This window comes from Hypanus sabinus, chromosome 7 (genome assembly GCF_030144855.1).
Source record: "Hypanus sabinus isolate sHypSab1 chromosome 7, sHypSab1.hap1, whole genome shotgun sequence".
Taxonomy (NCBI): Eukaryota; Metazoa; Chordata; class Chondrichthyes; order Myliobatiformes; family Dasyatidae; genus Hypanus; species Hypanus sabinus.
In genome coordinates this window covers 108511691-108535500 of record NC_082712.1, presented here as the reverse complement: position 1 = coordinate 108535500, position 23810 = coordinate 108511691, and the positions used below count along the sequence as shown (strand labels likewise).

The 23810-nt window shown below is 47.2% G+C and overlaps 2 protein-coding genes across 2 annotated transcripts in view; one reads left to right on the top strand and one right to left on the bottom strand.

Annotated features, from left to right (window-relative positions):
- mtch2 (mitochondrial carrier homolog 2) overlaps positions 1–14724 on the bottom strand; it is a 48665-nt gene extending 33941 nt beyond the window's left edge. Inside the window, exons 1-2 of the mRNA XM_059975350.1 lie at positions 14570–14724; positions 2286–2370 (exon numbers count right to left, since the gene is read on the bottom strand). Coding sequence (XP_059831333.1) covers positions 2286–2370; positions 14570–14656 — 172 coding nt within the window. The 5' untranslated portion in view covers positions 14657–14724. The remainder of the gene's footprint in view (positions 1–2285; positions 2371–14569) is intronic.
- Positions 9510–12639, top strand: LOC132396466 (basic phospholipase A2 F17-like). The gene is made up of 2 exons (XM_059974008.1): positions 9510–10041; positions 12539–12639. The coding sequence occupies exons 1-2, from the start codon at positions 9510–9512 to the stop codon at positions 12637–12639; spliced, it is 633 nt and encodes a 210-aa protein (XP_059829991.1).
- Positions 14725–23810: the final 9086 nt, after the last annotated feature.

The following is a 23810-nucleotide window of genomic DNA, read 5'->3' as shown; positions in this document are numbered from 1 at the left end:
CCTCCCACAGTAGCCTGGGGTACATCTCATCCAGTCCCAGCGACTTATCCAACTTGATCCTTTCCAAAAGCTCCAGCGCATCCTCTTTCTTAATATCAACATGCTCAAGCTTTTCAGTCTGCTGAAAGTCATCACTACAGTCACCAAGATCCTTTTCCATAGTGAACACTGAAGTACCTCTGCTATTTGCTCTGGTTCCACACACACTTTCCCACTGTCACACTTGATAGGTCCTATTCTTTCACGTCTTATCCTCTTGCTCTTCACATACTTGTAGAATGCCTTGGGGTTTTCCTTAATCCTGCTCGCCAAGGTCTTCTCATGGCCCCTTCTGGCTCTCCTAATTTCTTTCTTAAGCTCTTTCCCATTAGCCTTATAATCTTCTACATGTCTAACATTACCTAGTTCTCTGAACCTTTTGTAAGCTTTTCTTTTCTTCTTGACTAGATTTACTACAACCTTTGTACATGAGGGTTCCTGTACCCTACCATAACTTCCCCGTCTCATCGGAAAGTACCTATGCAGAACTCCACACAAATATCACCTTAACATTTGCCACATTTCTTCCGTACTTTTCCCTGAGAACATCAGTTTCCAATTTCCTGCCTGACAGCCTCATAATTCCCTTTACTCCAATTAAACGCTTTTGGTGGGAGATGTGGAGGAGAGAGTATTTGGGAGGATGCCTAGAGGATCTGATCTGAAGGGGAGACCCTAATGCAAGGCGTGCTTCACGACATGGAATCCATGAAATGGAAGCTCTACCTGTGATTGGTGATGAGAATAATGCGCTGTGAGTAAAGTGGTGTACCCGTCCACCACAGACATGACACGAGCTCTAATGATTATGTGCATACTTTCACTGTTTAATTGTAATGGGCCCTTTTATTTTTTTTCCTTTATTTTTCCTATTAACTGTTTGATAAAGCTGAAATTGATAAATATACTTCCTGCATAATTTTATATTGTGCACAATTTATTACCACTGGACAACAAAGATTTTGCTTCCTGAATACCTTTACGTGTATCTTATGAATTTTGGGCTACTGATCATAAAAATCACCATGAAATTTCTCTATCACGCACCATTTTAAAAATAAAAATAAGTTTATTATTTCAATTCATAATTCAAGTCAATTAAAATGTTGCCTACAATGTAAGCTGGAAAGTTTCCTATCTTGTCCAGGCATGCTTGGACGGCATGGCTGCTGCATGGCAGGACAGGTTTCAGTGATAATTATTGGGTTCAGGACTGTAGGGATGGAATTTGCCATCATCAGGCACAAAAATTTCTGTGAAGGATTTTGATATTTGAGACAGATGCTTCCCAGAATAACTGATGCCAAGATTAAGGAAAGCATTTTTGTTGGTCCACAAATCAAACAGGTCATCAATGGCAGGTAATCTGAGGAATTTCTAGTGGGACCAGAGAAAATCACATGGAAGGCATTCAAGGAAATTGTTGAAATTTTTCTCGGCATCTGCAGAGCACCAAACTACATGCAGCTGGTTGAAAGCATGCTTCAAGCATATAAAACCATGAAATGCAACGTCACTAAAGATTCATTTTCTGCATTCCCATTTAGACTTCTTCCCTGCTTGGTGCTGCTGGTGACGAGCATGGTGCAAGGTTTCACTAGGACATGGAAAAAAGATACCAGGGCAACTGGAATCCATCAATGCTAGCGAATTATTGTTGGACACTTAAGCGACACTGAGTACAAATGAAAATCATTAACAAAATATTTTTAACTTAGTTGAACTATTGCAAAGCATCAGCACCATTATGCAATTAAACACATTATATTCAATAAAATTTAATTTGTTGTTTCTCCAAATTCCTATGTGATACAAGTAGTCTGTAATTATATTTGAGTTCATCTTCAAACAGAATCTCATAAACAAAAAATTCTGAGGAAGCAACACTTTTGAAAAAATTTGTTGTCCAGTGTTATTTCTTACCAAACAATAATTATGTATGGACAGCATTTACACAGCATTTGCTCAAATTGAGTCAAATTGACTCAAATTTAATCAGAATTCCCAATGTTCCTGTTTGGTTGAACCCTAAACGTATATTGTTTATGAAACGTGGCCCTCTCACCACCGAGTCATGTGGCTATTAGCAGAGTTCGCTAACGAGCTAAGTTTGTATACGAGCCCTGGTAAGAGTGTTACACAGTGAATACTCTAGCTACCCTGTGCCTAAGGATATCCAAAATGCAGGAACTTTAGCAAACAGCATCTGCAGCACATTCATTATTCTACTTTACTTTGATACTTACCATAAGCAAAGAGCCCAGGCAGCTGGAGAATGGGCCGTCCGAAGATGTTCCTGCCTACAGTAGGAGGCAGTGGTTCATGACCAACCTAGCAACAAGAGAAAGACAACTTTATCAGGTTGAACTGCATGCCACCACCTCAACGATGAGCCTTCCTTCACATCATAAATGCAAAATATCCCACGATAGTCTTCCATGGAATATTGAGGGAAGTGTCGACAATAACCTGGACAACATTTATTCTTCTGTAATGTTTACCCCTGTACCACTCGTGGAAACTCATTGTGTAGGCACTGGCTGCTGCATTGCTTACATGAAAACCACTAGCCATGTCATTTCCATTATTCTGACCTCCCCTTAGTTTCGGAGGTGCTAAAGAATTACATCTTCTTTTCACAACTTATATATCTGACGACAGTCAGTAAAGACACAGCCAACAAGCTCTGCAACAAGCCACCATTGAGTGAGACACAGTAAACACACAGCTACTTAAAATAGCCTGGTTCAAAGAGTGCCACTTTTATTTTCTGTCCCCATAATTGCTATGGTACAGTGGAGTGCACTTAACCAAGATCAGGTCCCACCCACACTATGCATTGCTGCCAGGACTCGACCTTCAATATTACATCTGTTCATGCTCTCTCACTCCCATTTTGCATGCTCACTTCTGATATACGGCACAATAAGCATCTCTCAAATGTGGCTCAAGGTCACGCCTGTGGCTGGATGCAGTCTTGAGTACCCATACGTCCTTGCTGTGCCAACATGTGGCTCTGCACCACCATCCACCTGCTCTCCTTGTTTGAGAGACTGTTCCAGATCTCCAGAACTTCATACATTGTCCACCCCGTCTCCCAACACGCATCCAGGCTTGCACCTGAAATGTGTCTGCAGTGGGACAGGGCCATATCTTTATCCAATATAGCTCTCCCTTGCTGTACATTGACAGAGATTCACAATACCTAGGTAGGGCAAATGCAAGGAGCAGTACAAGACCCTTAACAGTGTTGTTTGAGCAGAGAGATCTTGGGGTCCAAGTTCATAGCTCCTTGAAAGGGGCTACACAGAGTGGTTAAGAAGGCTTAGGGAATGCTTGTTTTTATTGGTCGAGGCATTGAGCTCAAAAGTCACTCAGTTATGTTAGAAAGTGTAGAAGTGGTTAACCAGGGTGCTTGCCTGGATTAGGTGACATGTGCTATCATGAGAGACTGGACAAAGCTTGTGTTTGTTTTCTCTGGAGGCTGAGGGGAGTTCTGACAGAGGTTTATAAAATTATGAGAGGCATAGACAGAGTAGACAGGGAGTGTTTTCTTCCCCAGGGTAGAAATGTCTAATACTAGAGGGCATGCTTTGAAGGTGAGAGGGGGTAGGTTCAAAGAAGATATGAGGGGTAACTTTTGTACTCAGAAAACTGTGGATGTCTAGAATATGCCACCTGGTATGGTGTTAGAGGCAAATACATTAGAGGCTTTTAAGAGCTCTTTAGATAGGCATACGAATAAGAGGAAGAGGAAGGGATACAGACATTGAATAGGTCAACAGGATTAGTTTTGGAGATTTTTTGATTTACCTTTTAGCTGGTTTGGAACAACGTTTGTGGGTCAAGGGCCTGTTATTGTGCTGTACTATTCTATGATCTGCTTTCTATGTTCAAATAGGACTTCCCTCTATCCTAGAATCAACCAATGATTTAACACACCCAAAACAGGTATCTATTACCAACTGGCAGGTAAGAGTAAATCTGAGACCCTCTTTCCAAGAAAGTAGCTGAGGCTGGGGGGGGAGGGGTGGAGGGGTCTACTAAATATTTCAAACCCATGATTAACAGACATTAAGCAAGAATGGAGTATAGGTAAGCTAAGATCTCAACCAATGGGGGAGCTAGACCTATGGGTTGAATGGCTCATTCCTGTCTCCACAACTAGATTTTGTGTGTAACTCTTTCAATGAAACAAGTTAACCCCAATCCCATAAGTTCCTGTTGACATTGAGGCATTCTCATTCCTAAAAATACCTGACTTAATAATTTCTGCAATGTAACTGGGTTAAGGATTTCAAATAACTTTAAGTTGTTGTTAAATATATTAATGAGGTAATGACTTTGCTGAATAATGAGTTTGTTCAAATTAGATATATTTTATTGAATCCAAAGGAAATTATAGTGTCACAGTACCATTATAAGCGCACAGATATAAATATTAGAAGAGAAGTAGAAAGAATTTTTTAAAAGAGTTACTACAAACAGTCTAAAAGGAGGGGATCATCACTTCCTCAGCTGTAGGCTGACTCATTGTAGAGCCTAATGGCCGAGGGTAAGAATGACCTCATATAGCGCTCTCTGAAGCAGTGCAGTTGTCTCAGTCTATTACAAAAAATGCTTCTCTGTTCAGCCAAGGTGGCATGTAGAGGGTGAGAAATATTGTCCAGAATTGCCAGAATTTTCTGTAGGGTCCTTTGTTCTACCACGGCCTCCAGTGTGTTCAGTTTGACTCCTATAACAGAGCCAGTCTTTCTAATCTGTTTATTGAGCCTGTTGGCATCACCCGTGTTGATGCCTTTGCCCCAGTACACCACCATATAGGAAATGGTACTGGCAACAACAGACTGGCAGAACATGTGAAGGAGAGGCCTGCATACTGCAAAGGACCTCACTCCCCTCAGGAAGTAAAGATGACTCTGGCCCTTCTTGTACACTGTGTTGGTGCTCCACTCTGCACCCCCCCCCCCCCCCCACCGCCAGTACTTGTAGGTCCTCACCACATCCACATCCTCATCATCAACAGTAACAGGGAGCGGTGCAGGCTTGGGCTTCATAAAGTCCATCGCCATCTCCTTTGTCTGATGTTCAGCTGCAGATGGTTCAGTTTGCACCATTTGACAAAGTCCTCCATCAGGGTCCTGTATTCATCCTCCTGTCCTCCTTTCGTACACCCAACTATCATTGAGTCATCAATTTCTGCAGATGACATCACTCAGTGTTCTATCTAAAGTCCAAGGTATACAGGGTAAACAGGAAAGGAGCCAATACAGTCCCCTCTGGGGCCCCAGTGCTGCTCATAGCCAGGTCTTGACATACAGCTCTGAAGCCACACAAACTGTGGTCTGCCAGTCAGGTGGTCCATTATCTAGGATACAATGGAAGTGCCAATCTGCACTGAACGGAGCTGTTTCCTCAGGAATGAGGGCTGTATGGTACTGAAGACAATTAGAAATTATAAAAAACAGTCCTCACAGTGCTGCCCTGCTTATCCAAGTAGGATTAGGCTCTGTTCAGCAGGTAGCCGACAGCATCATTGACTCCAATGAGCAGCTGATAGGCAAACTGCAGGGGATCGAGGGCTGATTCGACCAGGGGTCAGAGGTGAGCCAGGACCAGCCTCTCTAGGGTCTTTCATGATGTGTGACGTCAGGGCCACTGGACAGTAGTCATTCAAAACCTTTTGTTGGCCCTTCTTGGGTACTGGGACCACGCATGATGTTTTCCACACAGTTGGGACCCTTTCCACGCCGAGACTCAGATGGAAAATGCGCTGGAGAACTCCACACAGCTGTTCAGCACACTCCTTCAGGACCTTGGGGTTCACATCATCCAGTCCCAATGCTTTGCCGTGTCTGAGTTTCCCCAGAGCCCTTCTCACCTGCTCAGAAGTGAAGATGAGTCCATGATGACTGGGGTGTTGGTGAAAGATGAAGATTGGGATGATGGGAATTGGTATGTCAGGAAGTTGGTGGAAGGTGGGGGCTGAGGGAGGTAAAGATTAGGATGATAGCAAATGGTATGTTGAGGTGTAGATGGTAGGTATAGGGCAAGGAAGGGATGTAGACAGTGGTAGCCTGTGTTGTTCATCCACAGTGTTGAACTGGAGGGGGGTTGAGGGAGGAGGGGAGGCATTGGTGCTGAGGGAGCATTGGGTGCCCCTGCACCTGCACTGGTGTGCTGAGGGGAGCATGTACAGGAGGGCAACTGTCAAACCTATTGATGAATTAGTTTAACTCATTCATGGCTGCATTCCAATACTCTACAGCTAGGCTGATTGAAGCCTGTGATGTTCTTCATGCCTCTCCACACCTCACGTGTGCTACTCTGCCCAAGCTTGTTCTCCACATCTCTCTGTATTCCTCTTTAGCCACCTTGATCTCATTCTTTAGCTCCCTCTGCACATGTTTCAACTCCTCCCTGTATCCTGTTCTAAAGACTTTCTTTTTGTGGTTGAGAAGAGCTTTTAAATCACCGGTGACTCTGGTTTGTTGGTAAGGAAGCAACAAACAGTCCTTGATGGTGTTACAGTGTCCACACAGAACTTGATGAAGCCAGTGATGCAAATAGTAAGTCTGTTCATGTCCTCCCCATATGGTTCAGAAAGTACATTTTAGTCAGTAACCTCAAAGCAGCCCTTCAAAGCCTCGATAGCCCCGGCCTCTGAAGACCATTTCTTTACTATCTTAGTGGCAACTAGCTGTTGCTGCACTTTGGGCTTATACAAGGGCATGGGGTGAAACAGGCTGTGATCTGATCTTCCAAGTAGGGCAAGACCTATGGATGAATCTTTAACATTTGCATACAAGAGGTCCAGCTTTATTTCTTCTTGTATGACACTTGACAAACTGATTGGGTAGGGTTGTTGAGAGAAACACAGCTGAAGTCTCCCGATACTGCAATGAACACATTGGGCATTGAGTCTGGAGTCTCACAATGGGAGGGTGTATGACATCAGACACTGAATGTGGAAGGTGAAATCTAGACAACGAGCGATATGGCATGGCCGATCTCATGTGGTAGATAAAAGGGTCGCATATTCACAGCAAGCAGTTTCTGTCTGAACTGCAGTTTTGTTCTTTTACAGAAATATGACCGGGATTACACCATCCCGTTGTTCACATGCACAGCAAGCTCACTTCCCTTCCTCTTACTGCACTGTAGATTATCTGCTCGTAGCATTGAAAACCCATTCACAGTAGCCCTGGAATCCGGGATTTGCTCGTGTAACCCATGTCTCAGCGAAACTCAGAACACTGCATTCCCGATACTCTTCTGTGTCCCTGCGAGTACTGCTAGTTCCTCCATCTTATTTACCAGTGATCTTATGCTCCCCATAATGACAGGCAGGAGATACGGTTATATCTCTGTCTCTTGTTGTGTTGCTTTTCACCCAATCTGCAGCCTCGGTATCTCCATCTCAGTTTGTCCGGAATAACTGATTAAAACTTATCATGGTTGGAAAATACGCAGTTTAGAGTAAAGAAAAGAAAGCAAAAATGTCAAATATGCTGGGCATGATGGTGATGTTACCTATTGTACACAATTTTACCTTGGAGGAATTGATGCTGTAAACTGCCTTGTTAAAATTTCCCTCATTGTTTGAGAAATAGTTTCCAACAATACCATCCTTACTTAACTTCTTTACCACTTCATAATAAAGCTTAATAGGTGAGGATAGAGGGTTCTAACAAGCAGAGGCAGAACAACCAGTCTCTCTAAGTAATAGCTAAACAGAAAACACAATTATTTCATTATTCATGCTGAAAATTACTTCATACACAGCCGGTTTTCATATGAGGATGGTGATGTTTGTAAATGAATCCTGACCTGTAGAAATTGGGCTAACGGCACAACACTTTCCATCTTATTTGAGACAATGATTTACTGAGAGTAGATATGGAACACAGTGCAGCAGACAGAAAACGGTGTGTCAGTTTGCTTTTGGGCTGACTATGACAATAATCCTGAGTGCAAAGATCACTGGTCTCTTTTGAATCAAATAGACACGTGGGCAAGATCACTCTGTTACCCATTTCTGCTGCTTTAATTGTGCACAAGCAGCTATGATCTTGTTTTCAGCTGAATCAAATAATGAAAACCCCTTGCTATACTGAGGAAAAATTTGCCAAACTCAAGATGCAACTTTCTAACTATAGCAAACCCAAGCATGATCTGATTCTATGGATATGATTACTTGTGTCAACATTTTCTTAAAATTACATACATTTCTCTTGTGGTTTTATTGAGCTCTGCCCCTAACATTAAATACATTCTCGACAACCACTGTGGTTGAAACTAAAGTAAGAGTTCTTTGGCTGGAGGGATCCAGGTGGGGAAGTGGTGGGAGAAACATGGAAGATGGAATTAAAAGTCAAAGGAAGACAGCTGCCCTATGTGAAGATTGGCCTTCAAGTTACACTTACACTTATGAAAACAGCTCACATACACGAATGAAAAAAGCAAAAACATTTCCAATGAAGAACAGCAAAGACAGTGAAACCATATACCGTGACAGACAGTAACACCGTTCAGGACGAAAATATAATCACAGTAACTTTTTAGAGCACTCTTCACACAGACAATGCAGTTCAAACTGCTTTACAAAGGCATAAAGCACAAATATGAAACTAAAAGACAAGATGTTAGTTAAAAGCAATAAATAAGCTTGTTACCTATAAAATCTAAATAAATCGGTTTTGAGCTGGCATTTAATGTGTCAGCTGAGCCTGCATCCCCTATAGTTTTAGGTATAGAATTCCACACTTTAGGAGCATAGTTCAGAAAAGCTGCCCTGCCATTTATCTTTTGAGGGAGATTGTTTAATTTAAGAAGCTGACGGAAGACCTGAGAGCTGAAAGTAATTCTGTAATGTACTCCAGTCCCAGGACACGGTGTGATATCTGCCTCTCAGGGTGTGGAAGGGCACAGTGTAATGGAATGTCCTCTAGAACCCACAAAGTGTCAAGAAGAGCATGCACAATTAAAATCACCAGGCCTGCTCAGAGTGTACATTCACAAGAAACAATAATCCAACCAAATATACGAACACCCAAAGCTCAAATACGAATTTAAATGCTTGAAAAAACTGCAAATGAGACGAGTGGAAAGCCCATGAAAAATGCACTAACTTCACATTTATGATTTCAAGGTACAGGAACCACTTCACTCTTTTTTTTTGCCTAACACTACCTGTGTTCATTTTCACACCCACTCACAAATACAATCAAGTAGTTTTTAGGCAATTTTCAGCCAAAGGAAACATAAAGGCTGTTCTTTTCTTGACTCAGACCTGCACAAATAACCTGGAATGCTTAGACCAAATTGCACTGGTCAGATAAAAACAGATTTCAGTGAATGAGAGGTGTGAGAAGGGCAGGCCAAGGATCACATGATGCATGGAATGGGAGGACAGAGAGACAGTACTGAATATAAGCCTGGAGAGCAGTTACAGAAAGTGAGCAGACGAGATGATGAAGGGGCCCTCAGCATGGGTTCTGTGCACAATCTGGCTGTTCCATTGCCCCAGTGCTGAGCCGGGTCAGTCTTTAGTGCGGGACCGGGAGCGACGAGGGCTCATTGACTTGGCAGTGACCTTATGGTGTTACCGCTCCAAGCTCAGAATCTCCTTCCTCAAGCTCCACAACTATGGCTGTTACTGTGGAACTGGGGGCTCCAGCAGGCCCGTGGACCAGGTGGACCACTGCTGCTTCCTGCACGACTGCTGCTACTACCATACCAGGGTGACCCTTGGCTGCCACAGCCACGTCAAGTGGGGTCTGTACAACTACACGTGTCAGAAAGCACAGACAGAGTGCAAGGGGCAGACCGTGTGCAACAGGATGTCATGCGAGTGTGACCGGGCTTTTGCAGAGTGTTTGTCGTGGGCGAAGCCAAGTGATCTGTACTACTTCTACAAGGCCAGGTTCTGCAAGGAGAACAAGTCTGTTTGCCCGGACATCTTTCCCAACTCTTCAACTATCGCGGACTGGATAAAACAAGGTATCTAAGTCGGAGGCGACTCCAGCTCCTGGAAGCAGTGCTTGTTCAAACCAGCCTGTAGCATCAGGTCCACAGTGAAGTGACAGTTTCACTGGTCGCAGAGAAGGTGTCACAGGGAAGAGCACTCAGTAAGGTGACAGAGTGTGCAGAGACTGAGAGTGCCTACAAGGCATCATTTTATACATAACCATGGAACACTATATTACTGCACAATTTTCAGCTTCTGTACAAAATTATTTGTATTAACATACAGTGTATCAGTCTCAAAGTTGGTACGAAGAAATAGTTGGTATTAGAGTGCATTAAATACATCGTGTTGTAGGGTCTGATGCCGTGTTTGTTCGACAGCTAATTGTTAAACTGAGAAATTGAAACTTGTTGCGCAGCAGAAATCAGCTAAGGTTCCTGCTACATTGTACATACTTTAAAGGGAGATGCTAGCACTTAAAAAAAACAAAAAAAATTTAAACCACTCATCAGGTCAGGCAACATCTGGAACAAGGAAGAAAGAGTTACAAGTTGAAGACTTTACAAAAACTGTTAAAGAAATGAGTGGGTTTAAGCTCCAGGAAGGCTTGGTCTGAGATGGACAGAACAAAAACAGGATGTGTGAGGGAGGTTCAGGAGGAGAAAAGCAAAAGGTACATAACTGTAGAAGAATGAGGGGAGATTCGATAGAGGTGTATAAAATTATGATGGGTACAGATAGAGTGAATGCAAGCAGACTTTTTCCACTGAGGCTATGGGAGAAAAAAACCAGAGGACATGGGTTAAGGGTGAAGGGGAAAAAGTTAAGAGGGAACATTGGGAGGGCTTCTTCACACACAGAGAGTGGTGGGAGTGTGTAATGAGCAGCCAGATGAAGTGGTGAATGCAGGCTCACTTTTAACATTTAAGAAAAACTTGAACAGGTATATGGATGAGAGGGGTATGGCCCAGGTGCACGTCAGTGGGACTAGGTAGAAAAATGGTTCGGCACAGCCAAGAAGGGCCAAAAGGCCAGTTTCTGTGCTGTAATGTTCTATGGTTCTAAGCCTTTTCTCCTTGGAGCAACGGAGGATGAGAGGTGACCTGATAGAGGTGTATAAGATGATGAGAGTCATTGATCGTGTGGATAGTTGGAGGCTTTTTCCCAGGGCTGAAATGGTTGCCACAAGAGGACACAGGTTTAAGATGCTGGGGAGTAGGTACAGAGGAGATGTTGGGGGTAAGTCTTTTACTCAGAGAGTGGTGATTACGTGGAATGGGCTGCCAGCAATGGTGGTGGAGGCAGATACGATAGTGTCTTTTAAGGGACTTTTGGAGCTTAGAAAAATAGAGGGCTATGGGTAAGCCTAGTAATTTCCAAGGTAGGCACAACTTTGTGCGCCAAAGGGCCCGTGTTGTGCTGTAGGTTTTCTATGTTTTTTTAAGTTGTGTAATGCATGCCAGACCTGTTGGGGAACTGGAATTGAAAGGAAAATGTTGGCAATGCCCAGCAATGTCAGTGGAGTGAGAACTTCAGAATTAATATTATAGATACCTTATAAAAGAGTTGGCTAGGCCTGATACAAACAAACAAAGCTGAAAGGGTTGAATCTGAAATCAAGTCGAGTCTGAAATGCTGCATTGTGCCCTGCCAGGATTCACTGGAGTAAGGTGGAAGACAAACAGATGGGTCAGAGTGCGATGGAAATATCAAGTGAACAGGCAAAAGAAAGCTCGGGGTCACTCTTACAGATTGAAATGGTGTAGTTACTCAATCTGTGTTTGGTTTCTCAGTTGCAGAGGAGACAACACTGCAAGTGAATGTGAGGACATGGAGAACTTGTTTTGCTCTGTCCAGCTGAGGGAGGAAGAGGTGATATGTGAGAAATGGATGACATACAAAGGCTTTGTCATCTTCATTAAAGCGAATCCTTGGAATAAAGCTAGACACCTCAGCGTCAGCTGTGTGGAAAGCTTCATTGTTAGAGCAGATACCACAAAGACTGAAGAACTAGGAGACAACAGAAGCATTCTTCCAGGAGGTAGGATGGGAATAAGTGTAGTTCAGACAACTGGAGATTTCCATGTGTGTGTAGAGTGTTTGCCGTAAGACAGAAACAGAAAAATCCAGAAATGGAAGATGAAAATTAGCAATGCAAGTAATTATTTTTTTGGATTGCGGAAACAGAACCAATTGTTACCAAGGGAACTGCTGGTAACAGTTACCAATGGCGCAAGAACTGAGGGACAGGGCCCTGACTTGGCCTGAAATAAGCTATATTCCATATATCCCACAAAAAGCCAGAGTTGGTTTGTGCCCAAGTTACACCTTGCTATTGGACCTGGAGAGCAAATGTTTATTGCTAGTACATCCTGCAACAAAGACAGAGAAATTCAAGAAAGGGCACAGATAAGGAGAGGGCAGAGTAGAAACTAAAAGGTCTTGCCTCTTGAAGATTAACCCTGTCTCTCATCCCACAGCTGCTGCCTGGTTTCCTGGTTATTGCTGACATTTTTGTTTTAATTTCAGACTTCGAGCAGCTGATTAAAATAAAAATTCAGGCCTGCTGGCATCAAAGCAAATCACAGCCATTCACTGCCAAGCTCTCTCTATGCATGGCATGTGGGTAAGGTGTCAGAAACTAGACAGGTAGCTTAGTTCCTTGAGCAGGAGATGGGCCAGTTTCTAGCACTCACTCTACATATCAGGGAGCCTGTTATACAATCAATCTGCTCATTTTTGGGAAGGTGAGAGGAACCATGTGGGTGCAATGACAATGTGCAAGCTCTACCCAGACTGCACCTGAGGTCAGGATAGAAACTGGGTCTCTAGCACCGTGAAGCAGTGGCACTACTGCCTTTCAACTCACTGCCACAAACAGAAGAATCCAGCACACTCCAGAGGCAAAACATCACACATGCGAAAATAAAAACAGAAAAATACTGGAAATACGTAGGTCAGGAGGCATAATGAGAGAAAAACAAATAATATTTCAGATTAACATTTTTTTAAAAATCTTTTGACTTCTGAGAAAATTAAGAGATCAAAGATGTTTTGAGTTGAGTTAAAGTAAGGAGGCTACAGAAAACAAAAGGGAGGTTCTTGACAGGGCAGAGACCAGGGTTTGAGTGTCGGTAGGAAGTGTTACCATCCATCTTATCAATACCTGTCGTAATTCTAAACACTTCTTTAAGGACAAATCCCACAAATTCTCTTAAGTTTGGACTGGTATACGTTCCCCAAGCCCTCAATCTTACAGACTTGACTTTACTTCAGCATTTGGAGCGTGGGCCTGAATGGGACACACTTTCCCATCCACACTCACCCACAGCATGGAATTTCCAGGAGAATGCTTCAGTTTGAACCTTCAGGTAACAGTATTAAGGCTGCAATATGGATTTTCATTAAACTCTGAGTCGAGCCAAATGGACAGACAGAGCCTGTCTGATGGTGAAGCCAGCTAGTACCATTTTCCTATGATCTTGAAGCTAGAGGAGAAAACCTCGTACTCTATGACCTTGAAGTAGGCCAAAAGCAGTTAATTATATTATTGCTAAACTCTTCTGAAGTGTTTTCTAAATGCTCATAAGCAACAAAAGGCTTCTATAATGAAACAAAGCAATGTTACTGAAGTAAATCGGTGAGAAAGTGATGGGAGACCATCACTTATCTGGGTCTCCCAAAAATAAAAGAACAAGGAATTATGAAGATGGGAAGGAGCCAAGTTTTCCTTCCTCATTGTTGCTGGGGTAATAAATGGCGTCATCCTGTGTGAAGCAAATTCCATAGCTGCAACAATGCAATTTTACTGTGTGCTGGAGCTGCAAGATTAGACAATAAATCCAGTATCAGGAGCCCAGTCTCTTAAAAAAAACACCCCAGTCAACACAGCATAACACATCCTCAGTGTTTAAACAACACCCTCAGCCTTCCCCCAGCACTGTCCATCAGATTAGGAAGGCTGATGGTGCATCACCCAAAGCACTATGCCCACAACAACGCAATACACCTGCAGCACTGCCATTGGGGACGGGGGAACTGACAGATCATAATTCATCAGAGGTGATATTACTGGGAGAATATGGGGGTGTTGAGGATGCGAGGTTGAACAAGGAAACACCAAGATGAGAGATGGGAAAGGATGGCTGGTCCCTTGCTGTGGAGAGGAGGGGCACAGGGAGGGGAAGGGGCAAAGGCTAGGAATCACAGAGGGGAGGAGCAAAGAGTGGAGTGACACAGGGATGGGAGAGTAAAAGGTGCAGAGTCACAGGGATGTTGACGTTGGTGAGGGGGTGGTTACAAGGAGCAGAACGACAAAAAGCTAGGGGAGAGAAAGAACACATGGTGGGGGGGGTTTACAGGGAGGAGAAGGGTAAAGGCTGAGAGGGGTTACTGGATGACGGTCACCAATTTGGGAGAGGCGAAGGGCGACGTCAAGTAGAGGTAAAGGGGTCATGAGGGGATTGCTCAGGCCCGTTGTCATGGGGACTGCAACCCCGGTCTGCAGTGCCACTATGGAGACCTGCCCCCCCAACAAGGTTTCTCCCCGGGGCCACTCACCTGAATCAGCACCTTGACGTACATAAGCGGGTGTGACAGGACAGTGAGTCCCGCCCCGAGGTACAACTGGCTCAACGTGTCCGCCATTGCCGGCTCACCGAGCAGCGCCGGAACTGTGTCCCCGGCAGTAGGCGGGCTGCGGAAGTGACGAGCGGCACGTCGCGTTCCCTTCACGGGCGCGCTGGCGGCTTCAACCCTTCCTCCTCCTCCACTCCCCCTCGCCCCTCCCCTCCAATCCTCCTCCCTCCCCTCCTCTCCACTCCTCTCCACCCTTTCTCCAATTCCCCCTCCCCTCCAATCCTCCTCCCTCCACTCATCTCCACCCTTTCTCCAATTCCCCCTCCCCTCCAATCCTCCTCCCTCCCCTCCTCTCCACTCCTCTCCACCCTTTCTCCAATTCCCCCTCCCCTCCAATCCTCCTCCCTCCACTCATCTCCACCCTTTCTCCAATTCCCCTCCCCTCCAATCCTCCTCCCTCCCCTCCTCTCCACTCCTCTCCACCCTTTCTCCAATTCCCCCTCCCCTCCAATCCTCCTCCCTCCCCTCCTCTCCGCCCTTTCTCCAATTCCCCCTCCTCTCCAATCCTCCTCCCTCCCCTCCTCTCCACTCCTCTCCACCCTTTCTCCAATTCCCCCTCCCCTCCAATCCTCCTCCCTCCCCTCCTCTCCGCCCTTTCTCCAATTCCCCCTCCTCTCCAATCCTCCTCCCTCCCCTCCTCTCCACTCCTCTCCACCCTTTCTCCAATTCCCCCTCCCCTCCAATCCTCCTCCCTCCCCTCCTCTCCACTCCTCCTCCCTCCCCTCCTCTCCGCCCTTTCTCCAATTCCCCCTCCTCTCCAATCCTCCTCCCTCCCCTCCTCTCCACTCCTCTCCACCCTTTCTCCAATTCCCCCTCCCCTCCAATCCTCCTCCCTCCACTCCTCTCCACCCTTTCTCCAATTCCCCCTCCCCTCCAATCCTCCTCCCTCCACTCCTCTCCACCCTTTCTCCAATTCCCCCTCCCCTCCAATCCTCCTCCCTCCCCTCCTCTCCACTTCTCTCCACCCTTTCTCCAATTCCCCCTCCTCTCCAATCCTCCTCCCTCCCCTCCTCTCCACCCTTTCTCCAATTCCCCCTCCCCTCCAATCCTCCTCCCTCCACTCCTCTCCACCCTTTCTCCAATTCCCCCTCCCCTCCAATCCTCCACTCCTCTCCACCCTTTCTCCAATTCCCCCTCCTCTCCAATCCTCCTCCCTCCACCCTTTCTCCAATTCCCCCTCCCCTCCAATCCTCCTCCACTCTTCCTTTCCACTCCCCTCCACCCTCTTCTCCCTCCCCTCCACTCCCCCTGCCCCCTCCACTCTCCACTACCCCAACCCCTCTCCAATCTACCTCCCCTCTCCTCCCCCTCTGTAGTCCCCTAACCCCCTCCCCTCCAATCCTCCTCCCACTCCCCTTATTCCCCTCCACTCCCTTCCCTTTCCTCCACCTAATCCCCTCCCTCTCCACTCCTCCTAACCCCTTCCCCACTTCTCCCAACTTCCCTCCCTGTTTCTCACTCTTCCCCCCACTCCCCCATTAATTGGTAATGTATGGGATGGTCAGCAATCCTTCAGAATCAGGTTTATTATCACTGATATATGTAGCGAAATTTACTGTTTTGTGGGAACAATGCAATACATAAAAAATTTATATAAGTTACACTAAGAAAAAGTGTAAAAAGAGATCAAAGGTAAGGTAGTGTTCATGGAGTGTTGAGAAATCTGATGGCGAAGGGCAGAAGCTGTTCCTAGCAACACGCACAACACTCTGGAGGAACTCAGCAGGTCGGGCAGCATCTGTGGAAACGAGCAGTCAACGTTCAGGCGGAGACCCTTTGTCAGGACTGGTTGCTTTGACCCCAGCATCTGTAGTGTACTTCGTGTTTCTGAGAAGCCATTACTAAAATGCTGAATGTGTGTCTTCAGGCTTCTGTACCTCCTGGCTTATGGCAGCAATGCGAAGAGGGCCTGTCCTGGATGGTGGGGGTCCCCAATGATGGAGGCTGCCATATTGAGGCATCGCTTATTGAAGATGATGGGAAGGCTGATGCCCAATATGGAACTGCCTGAGTTTACAATCCACTGCAGCCTCCATACCAGCTGGTGATGTAACTGCTCTCCATGGAAAAGCTTGAGAAATTCGCTGGAGTCTCCAGTGACATGCCGTGCCTCCTCAAACTCTGAATGAAATATAGCTGCTGGCGTGTGTTCGTCATAATTGTTGGGCCCAGGATAGATTGTGACCAGGTGGGCTTTCTCTGGGTGCTCCGCTTTCCTCCCACATTCCAAATGTGAATGAGTTAGGGCTGGTTACGTTATGGGCGTGCTGTGTTGACAATGGAAACATAGCAACACTTGTGGGCTGTCCCCAGGAAATCCTCAAACAACACATATTGGTGTATGTTTTGATGCAAATAAAGCTCACTTAATCTAATCTTCAGAGTTGATGCCCAGGAAGGTGAATCTGCACACGCTCACTGCTGACACCTTGATGAGGATTGGTGTGTGATCTCACAACTTCCCCTTCCTGAATCCCACAATCAGTTCTTTGGTTTTACTGGCATTGCAACAACACTCAGGCAGCCAATCTACCTTGCTGCTGTATGTCCCCTCGTCACCGTTGGATACTCTGCCAGCAACACTGGCCATTCACAGCGTGGTTTGGTGATGCTGATTCATTGCTCTGGAGACCTGGGTTCAAGCACGGCTCTGTGTGCAGTTTACTTGTGCTCAGTGTTTCCTTTGGGTGCTCCGGCTCTTTCATGTCCCAACCACACCCCAGTTTGTAGGTTAAATGGCCTCCGGTATGTTGATATGTGGGTGAATATATGGAGGGGGTGTGGTTGATAGAAATGTGAAGAGAATAAGATTATTTGGATTAAGATATGATTGATATAAATGGGTGATGTTCATCTTGGATGGTGAGGGCTGAAGGGCCTGTATCTATCCTGTACCCCACTGGTGTTGCACCTTTACAGCATTTCTTTACTCTTTTTCTCTCATTGACGGTTTCTTGGACACCCTTCCTCACAGGTTTCTCCTCTAACATTAAAATGAAAACCACAGGCCTGAAGCATTAACTCTGACCTTTCTCTTCAGGCTCTCTCTGACCTGCTGTCAATTCATTCCACGCTTCCAGTTTTGCGACTGGCTTGTAACTCAGTTGCATTTGTTTTCTGGACAGTTTCTTATTTATTGTGTGTTTCACTGTAGACATATGATGATGATTTTAATATGCAATTATCCACTGGAATAGTAGGAAGTGATTCCTTAGACATGAATCGGAATTGCACCGTGCCACCGCACAGGTAGTTGTGTTTTGGTAAATGAGCGATTGTTTCATACAGTGCCCATTATTAAATGGACTGAAGCTCCAATAAAGTCTTTCAGCCAGTGGCTCCAGGGGCTGTGTTTTGTTCTGTGTGTCAAATGTGGTAATTCTGGGAGATATCCAGCCCCCGGATAACCACACCAGGAGCAGCGAGTTGCAGCTCCTCAGATCAGGTGATAAGGAACGGGAAATGCAGCTCGATGACCTTCAGCTCAAACAGAAGCGATAGCTAGGAGCTACAGAGAGGCCATCACACCTAGGCTGCAGGAAGCAGGTGACTGTCAGGAGAAGGGCAGCCAGTGCAGAGTACCCCTGTGGCAGTTCCTCTCAATAATAAGTGTACGACTTTGGATACTGTTGAGAAGGATGACCTACTAGGAGAAGCAGCAGTGACCAGGTCTCTGATACAGAGTCAGTCTGGTGCTGTAGCTCAGAAGAGTAGAGAGCTGAAAAGGACTGCTGTACTAATCAAGGAATAGAGAGGAGATTCTGTGGGTGCTTCCTATGTGTCAGGGTCAGGGATGTCTTGGATTGGATCCATGACATTCTAAAGGGGGAGGGGGAGCAGCCAACATGAGGAAATCTGCTGGAAATTCAAACAACACACACAAAACGCTGGTGGAATCAGCATCTATAAGGAGAAACGCCAGGCAGCATCTATAAGGAGAAGCACTGTCGACATTTCGGGCCGAAACCCTTCGTCAGGACTAACTGAAGGGAAAAATACTAAGAGATTTGAAAGTAGTGGGGGGGAGGGGGAAATGCGAAATGATAGGAGAAGACTGGAGGGGGTGGGATGAAGCTAAGAGCTGGAAAGGTGATTGGTGAAAGTGATACAGAGCTGGAGAAGAGAAAGGATCATGGGACGGGAGGCCTCAGGAGAAAGGGCGGGGTGGGGGGGGACACCAGAGGGAGATGGAGAACAGAGATGGGCAGAGAGAGAGAAAAAAACAAACAACTAAATATGTCAGGGATGGGTAAGAAGGGGAGGAGGGGCATTAACGGAAGTTAGAGAAGTCAATGTTCATGCCATCAGGTTGGAGGCTACCCAGCCGGTATATAAGGTGTTGTTCCTCCAACCTGAGTTTGGATTCATTTTGACAGTAGAGGAGGCCATGGATAGACATATCAGAATGGGAATGGGATGTGGAATTAAAATGTGTGGCCACTGGGAGATCCTGCTTTCTCTGGCGGACAGAGTGTAGGTGTTCAGCAAAACGGTCTCCCAGTCTGCGACGGGTCTCACCAATATATAAAAGGCCACACCGGGAGCACCGGACGCAGTATACCACACCAGCCGACTCACAGATGAAATGTCGCCTCACCTGGAAGGACTGTCTGGGGCCCTGAATGGTGGTGAGGGAGGAAGTGTAAGGGCAGGTGTAGCATTTGTTCCGCTTACAAGGATAAGTGTTAGGAGGGAGATTGGTGGGAAGGGATGGGGGGGGGGGGGGGGACGAGTGAACAAGGGAGTCACATAGGGAGTGATCCAAGCGGAAAGCAGAAAGTGGGGGGGAGGGAAAGATGTGCTTGGTAGTGGGATCCCGTTGGAGGCGGCGGAAGTTACGGAGAATTATACGTTGGACCTGGAGGCTGGTGGGGTGGTAGGTGAGGACAAGGGGAACCCTATCCCGAGTGGGGTGGCGGGTGGGTGGGGAGAGGGCAGATGTGCGGGAAATGGGAGAGATGTGTTTGAGAGCAGAGTTGAAATGTAGAGCCTCATCCTGAGAGCAGATGCAGCGGAGACGGAGGAATTGCGAGAAGGGCATAGCATTTTTGCAAGAGACAGGGTGGGAAGAGGAATAGTCCAGGTAGTTGTGAGAATCTGTAGGCTTATCGTAGATATCAGAAGATAGGCCGTCTCCAGAGATGGAGACAGAAAGATCAAGAAAGGGGAGGGAAGTTTCGGAAATGGACCAGGTAAATTTGAGGGCAGGGTTGGAGGCAAAGTTAATGAAGTCAACGAGCTCAGCATGCGTGCAGGAGGCAGCGCCAATGCAGCCGTTGATGTAGTGAAGGAAAAGAGCGGGACGGATACCTGTATAGACTTGGAACATGGACTGTTCCACAAAGCCAACAAAAAGGCAGGCATAACTGGGACCCATACAGGTGCCCATGGCTACACCCTTGGTTTGGAGGAAGTGGGAGGAGCCAAAGGAGAAATTATTGAGAGTAAGAACTAATTCTGCTAGACGGAGGAGAGTGGTGGTAGAGGGGAATTGGTTAGGTCTGGAATCCAAAAAGAAGCCAAGAGCTTTAAACCGTCCGGGTGTGGGATGGAGGTATATAGGGACTGGATGTCCATGGTGAGAAAATTCAAAGCGTGAGAAGTGTCATGAACATAGGTGGGAAGGGATTGAACAAGGGGGGATAAGACAGTGTCAAGGTACGCAGAAATGATTTCGGTGGGGCAGGATCAAGCTGAGACAATCGGTCTACCTGGACAGGCAGGCTTGTGGGTCTTAGGTAGGAGGTAGAAACAGGAAGTGCAGGGTGTGGGAACTATGAGGTTGATGGCAGTGGATGGGAGATCCCCATCCACTGGGAGAGCTGATAAGGTTGGTGTTGGTGTAGGAGACAATGGCCTGGTGCTCCTTAGTGGGGCCATGATCAAGGGGTAAATAAGAGGAGGTATCAGAGAGTTGTCGCTGTGCCTCAGCCAGGCAGAGGTCAGTACGTGTGGTAAACTATGTATACCTGTCTGGACACGCCCCTCTGCTGACTGCTGCTGTGGCTCCTCCCACAGACCCCTGTATAAAGGCAATTGAGGCACTGCTCCTCCCTCAGTGAGATGTTGTGCTCCCTTTTTGCTGTTAATAAAAGCCTATCATTCACTTCCAGTCTCCTAGAGTTATTGATGGTGCATCAATTATATTAACGGCAATTTTAAAACATGGAGAGCATTTTATGACCCAACAGATTGGATCTCGACCCTCAATCCCAGAAAGCCGGCAACGCTTTCGAACTCTGGCTAGCATGCTTCGAATCGTACCTGGAGGAGATTCAAATGACCGAGCCTGCCACGATGCACAGAGTTCTCCTCTCCAGGGTCAGTCCACGGGTCTACTCCATGATCAGGGACCAGCTGAACTACCAGGGCACGATGGACACCCCCAAAAGATAGTACCTGCAGCTGGTGAACACCGTCTATGCAAGACATCACTTAGCGACACAGCAGCAGCGGGCAGGAGAGTTGAGTGCTGAGTTTGTCCGAGCCCTACAGACACTTGTGCGGGCCTGCAACTGTGGTGGGCTGACGGCGAAACAGCATGCGGAGCTCCTGGTATGAGATGCCTTCGTCACGGGGATCAGGTCAGTGTACGTGCGCCAGCGGCTGCTGGAACACACCAATCTTACGTTCAGCGATCGAGCTGGCCAACACACTGGAGGCTGCTCTACACAACGCTGACGCTCTCCAGGCGCGTGATCTCCCGCCGGCCTCATGGATGTCGCAGACCCTGCAACCCACCAGCGAATTGGCATTGGCTGCTGCCATTCACAAGTCCGCAAAGTGTTACTTCTGCAGACTCGAGAAGCACCCCCAAAAACGCTGCCCGGCCCAAGCAGCTACCTGCTCCAGCTGCGGAAAGAAGGGCCACTTCGCCAAGGCCTGTAAGCACTGTGTGCGAGGCATGGGGGTCGCCATCTTGGTCACCGCCATCTTGCCTGCCCGCCGCGTGCAAGGCAAGGGGGCAGCCATCTTGGTTGGCGCCACCTCGCACCGCCTCCGACCCACAGGTGCTTACCGGGCACCAAGACGGCGATTCAACTCTGTCCTCCGTGACCCTCAACCAAAGTGCTCCACACCAGCTCGCAAGGTCAATGATGGACATCCTGGTGGAAGGGCACAGGACTAGCTGCCTGTTTGACACGGGCAGCACTGAGAGTTTTATTCACCCGGACACAGCCAGTAAGCCAGAGGGTCGCCATGGCTTCTGGGTTGCATACAACAAACATCCGGGGGGGGGGGGGTTGTGTAGCGACACTGGTGGTGCAGGGCACAGAATATCGGGACTTTGTGTTATTGGTCATGCCTCAACTGTGTGCCCCTGTGTTATTGGGGCTCGACTTCCAGAGCCACCTGAAAAGTGTGACAATGGAGTATGATGGGCCCCTCCCACCAATCACTGTCAGAAATCTTCAATTCTGTAGGAATTTGTCACATACCCTGCTGCTGACCACACACACAAGCACACACACACACCATGCCAACAGCCGCGCTACGGACACCACTTGCGGCCTCTCCACTCTCAAAATCCTTCCCCCACTGCTGTTCACCAACCTGACCCCTGACTGTAAACCTGTGACAACTAAAAGCAGGAGGTACAGCATGGGGGACAGGGCCTTCATTAAGTTGGAGGTGCAGCGGCTGCTCAGGGAGGGGATCACTGAGCCAAGCACAAGTCCTTGGAGGGCCCAGGTGGTCGTTGTTCAGAACGGGCAGAAAAATAGGATGGTTGTGGACTATAGCCAGACCATCAATAGGTTCACGCAGCTTGACGCTTACCCCCTACCCCGCATCGTGGATATGGTCAATCAGATAGCTCGATACAAGGTGTACTGGACCGCCTGATAGACTTGACCTGTAAATATACTTGTCAGAAACTTCGCCCCATGGGGACTCTCTTTAAAACAAAGGAGGGGTGAATGTGGTAAACTATGTATACCTATCTCGACACGCACCTCTGCTGACTGCTCCTGTGGCTCCTCCCACAGACCCCTGTATAAAAGTGATTGGGGCACTGCTCCTCCCTCAGTCTTAGAGATGTCGTGCTCCCTTTTTGCTGTTAATAAAAGCCTATTGTTCACTTCCAGTCTCCTAGAGCTATTGATGGTACATCAGTACGCCAGACAACAACAGCTGCCCCCTTATCAGCGGGTTTTATAGTGAGGTTGGGATTGGTGCGGAGGGAGCGGAGAGCAGAGTGTTCGGAAGGAGTTAGGTTGGAATTGGAACAGGGTGTGGTGAAGTTGAGACGGTTGATGTCCCGTCGGCAATTAGCAATAAAGAGATCCAGAACAGGCAGAAGACCAGAGCGGGGTGTCCATGAAGAGGAGGAGGGTTGAAGACAGGAGATGGGGTCATCGGTGGGGGTAGGAGAGTCCTTGCCAAAGAAGTAAGCTCAGAGACAGCCGGCGGAAGAAGAGTTCAGCGTAATGGCGTACGCAGAACTTGTTGAGGTGTGGGTGAAGTGGGACAAAAGTGAGGTCCTTACTGAGGACAGAGCACTCTGCCTCAGAGAGTTGAAGGTCGGAGGGAATGGTAAAGACCCGGCACGGATGAGAGATGGGATCAGAGGTAGGAGGGAGGCTAGTAGTGTCAGTGGAGAGGGAAGGGTTGTGGTCAGAGGAAGATGTAGCCTCTGAGGGCCCAGGAGCTGACGATGGGATCTGAGGGAGAGGGGATTGCAGAGTGGTGGTGGGGGACGGGGAGACAGGAGTCACAATCGCAGAGTGTGAAGACCCGGCCTGGAGTTCAAAGCTGGAGTCGCAGTCAGTGGTTGTGCAATCGCTTTGAAGCTGTCCATGGTGGTTGGAACTCGCGTTGATGGTGCTGGAGTCCGAGTTTTCAATATGCCCTGGGTTGCTGGGGCAGCCGAGATCGGCAGCCGGGCCTGGGGCCGCGATACGAAGTCCATGCTCTGAGGTCTGCAGATGGAAGATCTTGCAATCCTTGCAGGATGTGATAAAGTCAAAGAAACGGCGATTGCACGCATGGATCCGACAGAAGATGAAATAACGGACAGGTCCATCACAAACGGAGAAAAAGGTGTCCCGGAGGCGTGGAAGAAATTGTGATAGGAACACCAGGTACCTTCTCATGGCGGAGAGTGTCACCCTCAGAGCTCGACGGGAGAAACAACGGGATCCTCAGAAGGTCCAAATTGAGA

Coding starts and splice junctions, on each gene's coding strand:
- LOC132396466 (XM_059974008.1), top strand. CDS start 9,510: ATGATGAAGGGGCCCTCAGCATGGGTTCTGTGCACAATCTGGCTGTTC. Junction 10,042..12,538: donor CGCGGACTGGATAAAACAAG/GTATCTAAGTCG, acceptor TTTTAATTTCAG/ACTTCGAGCAGCTGATTAAA.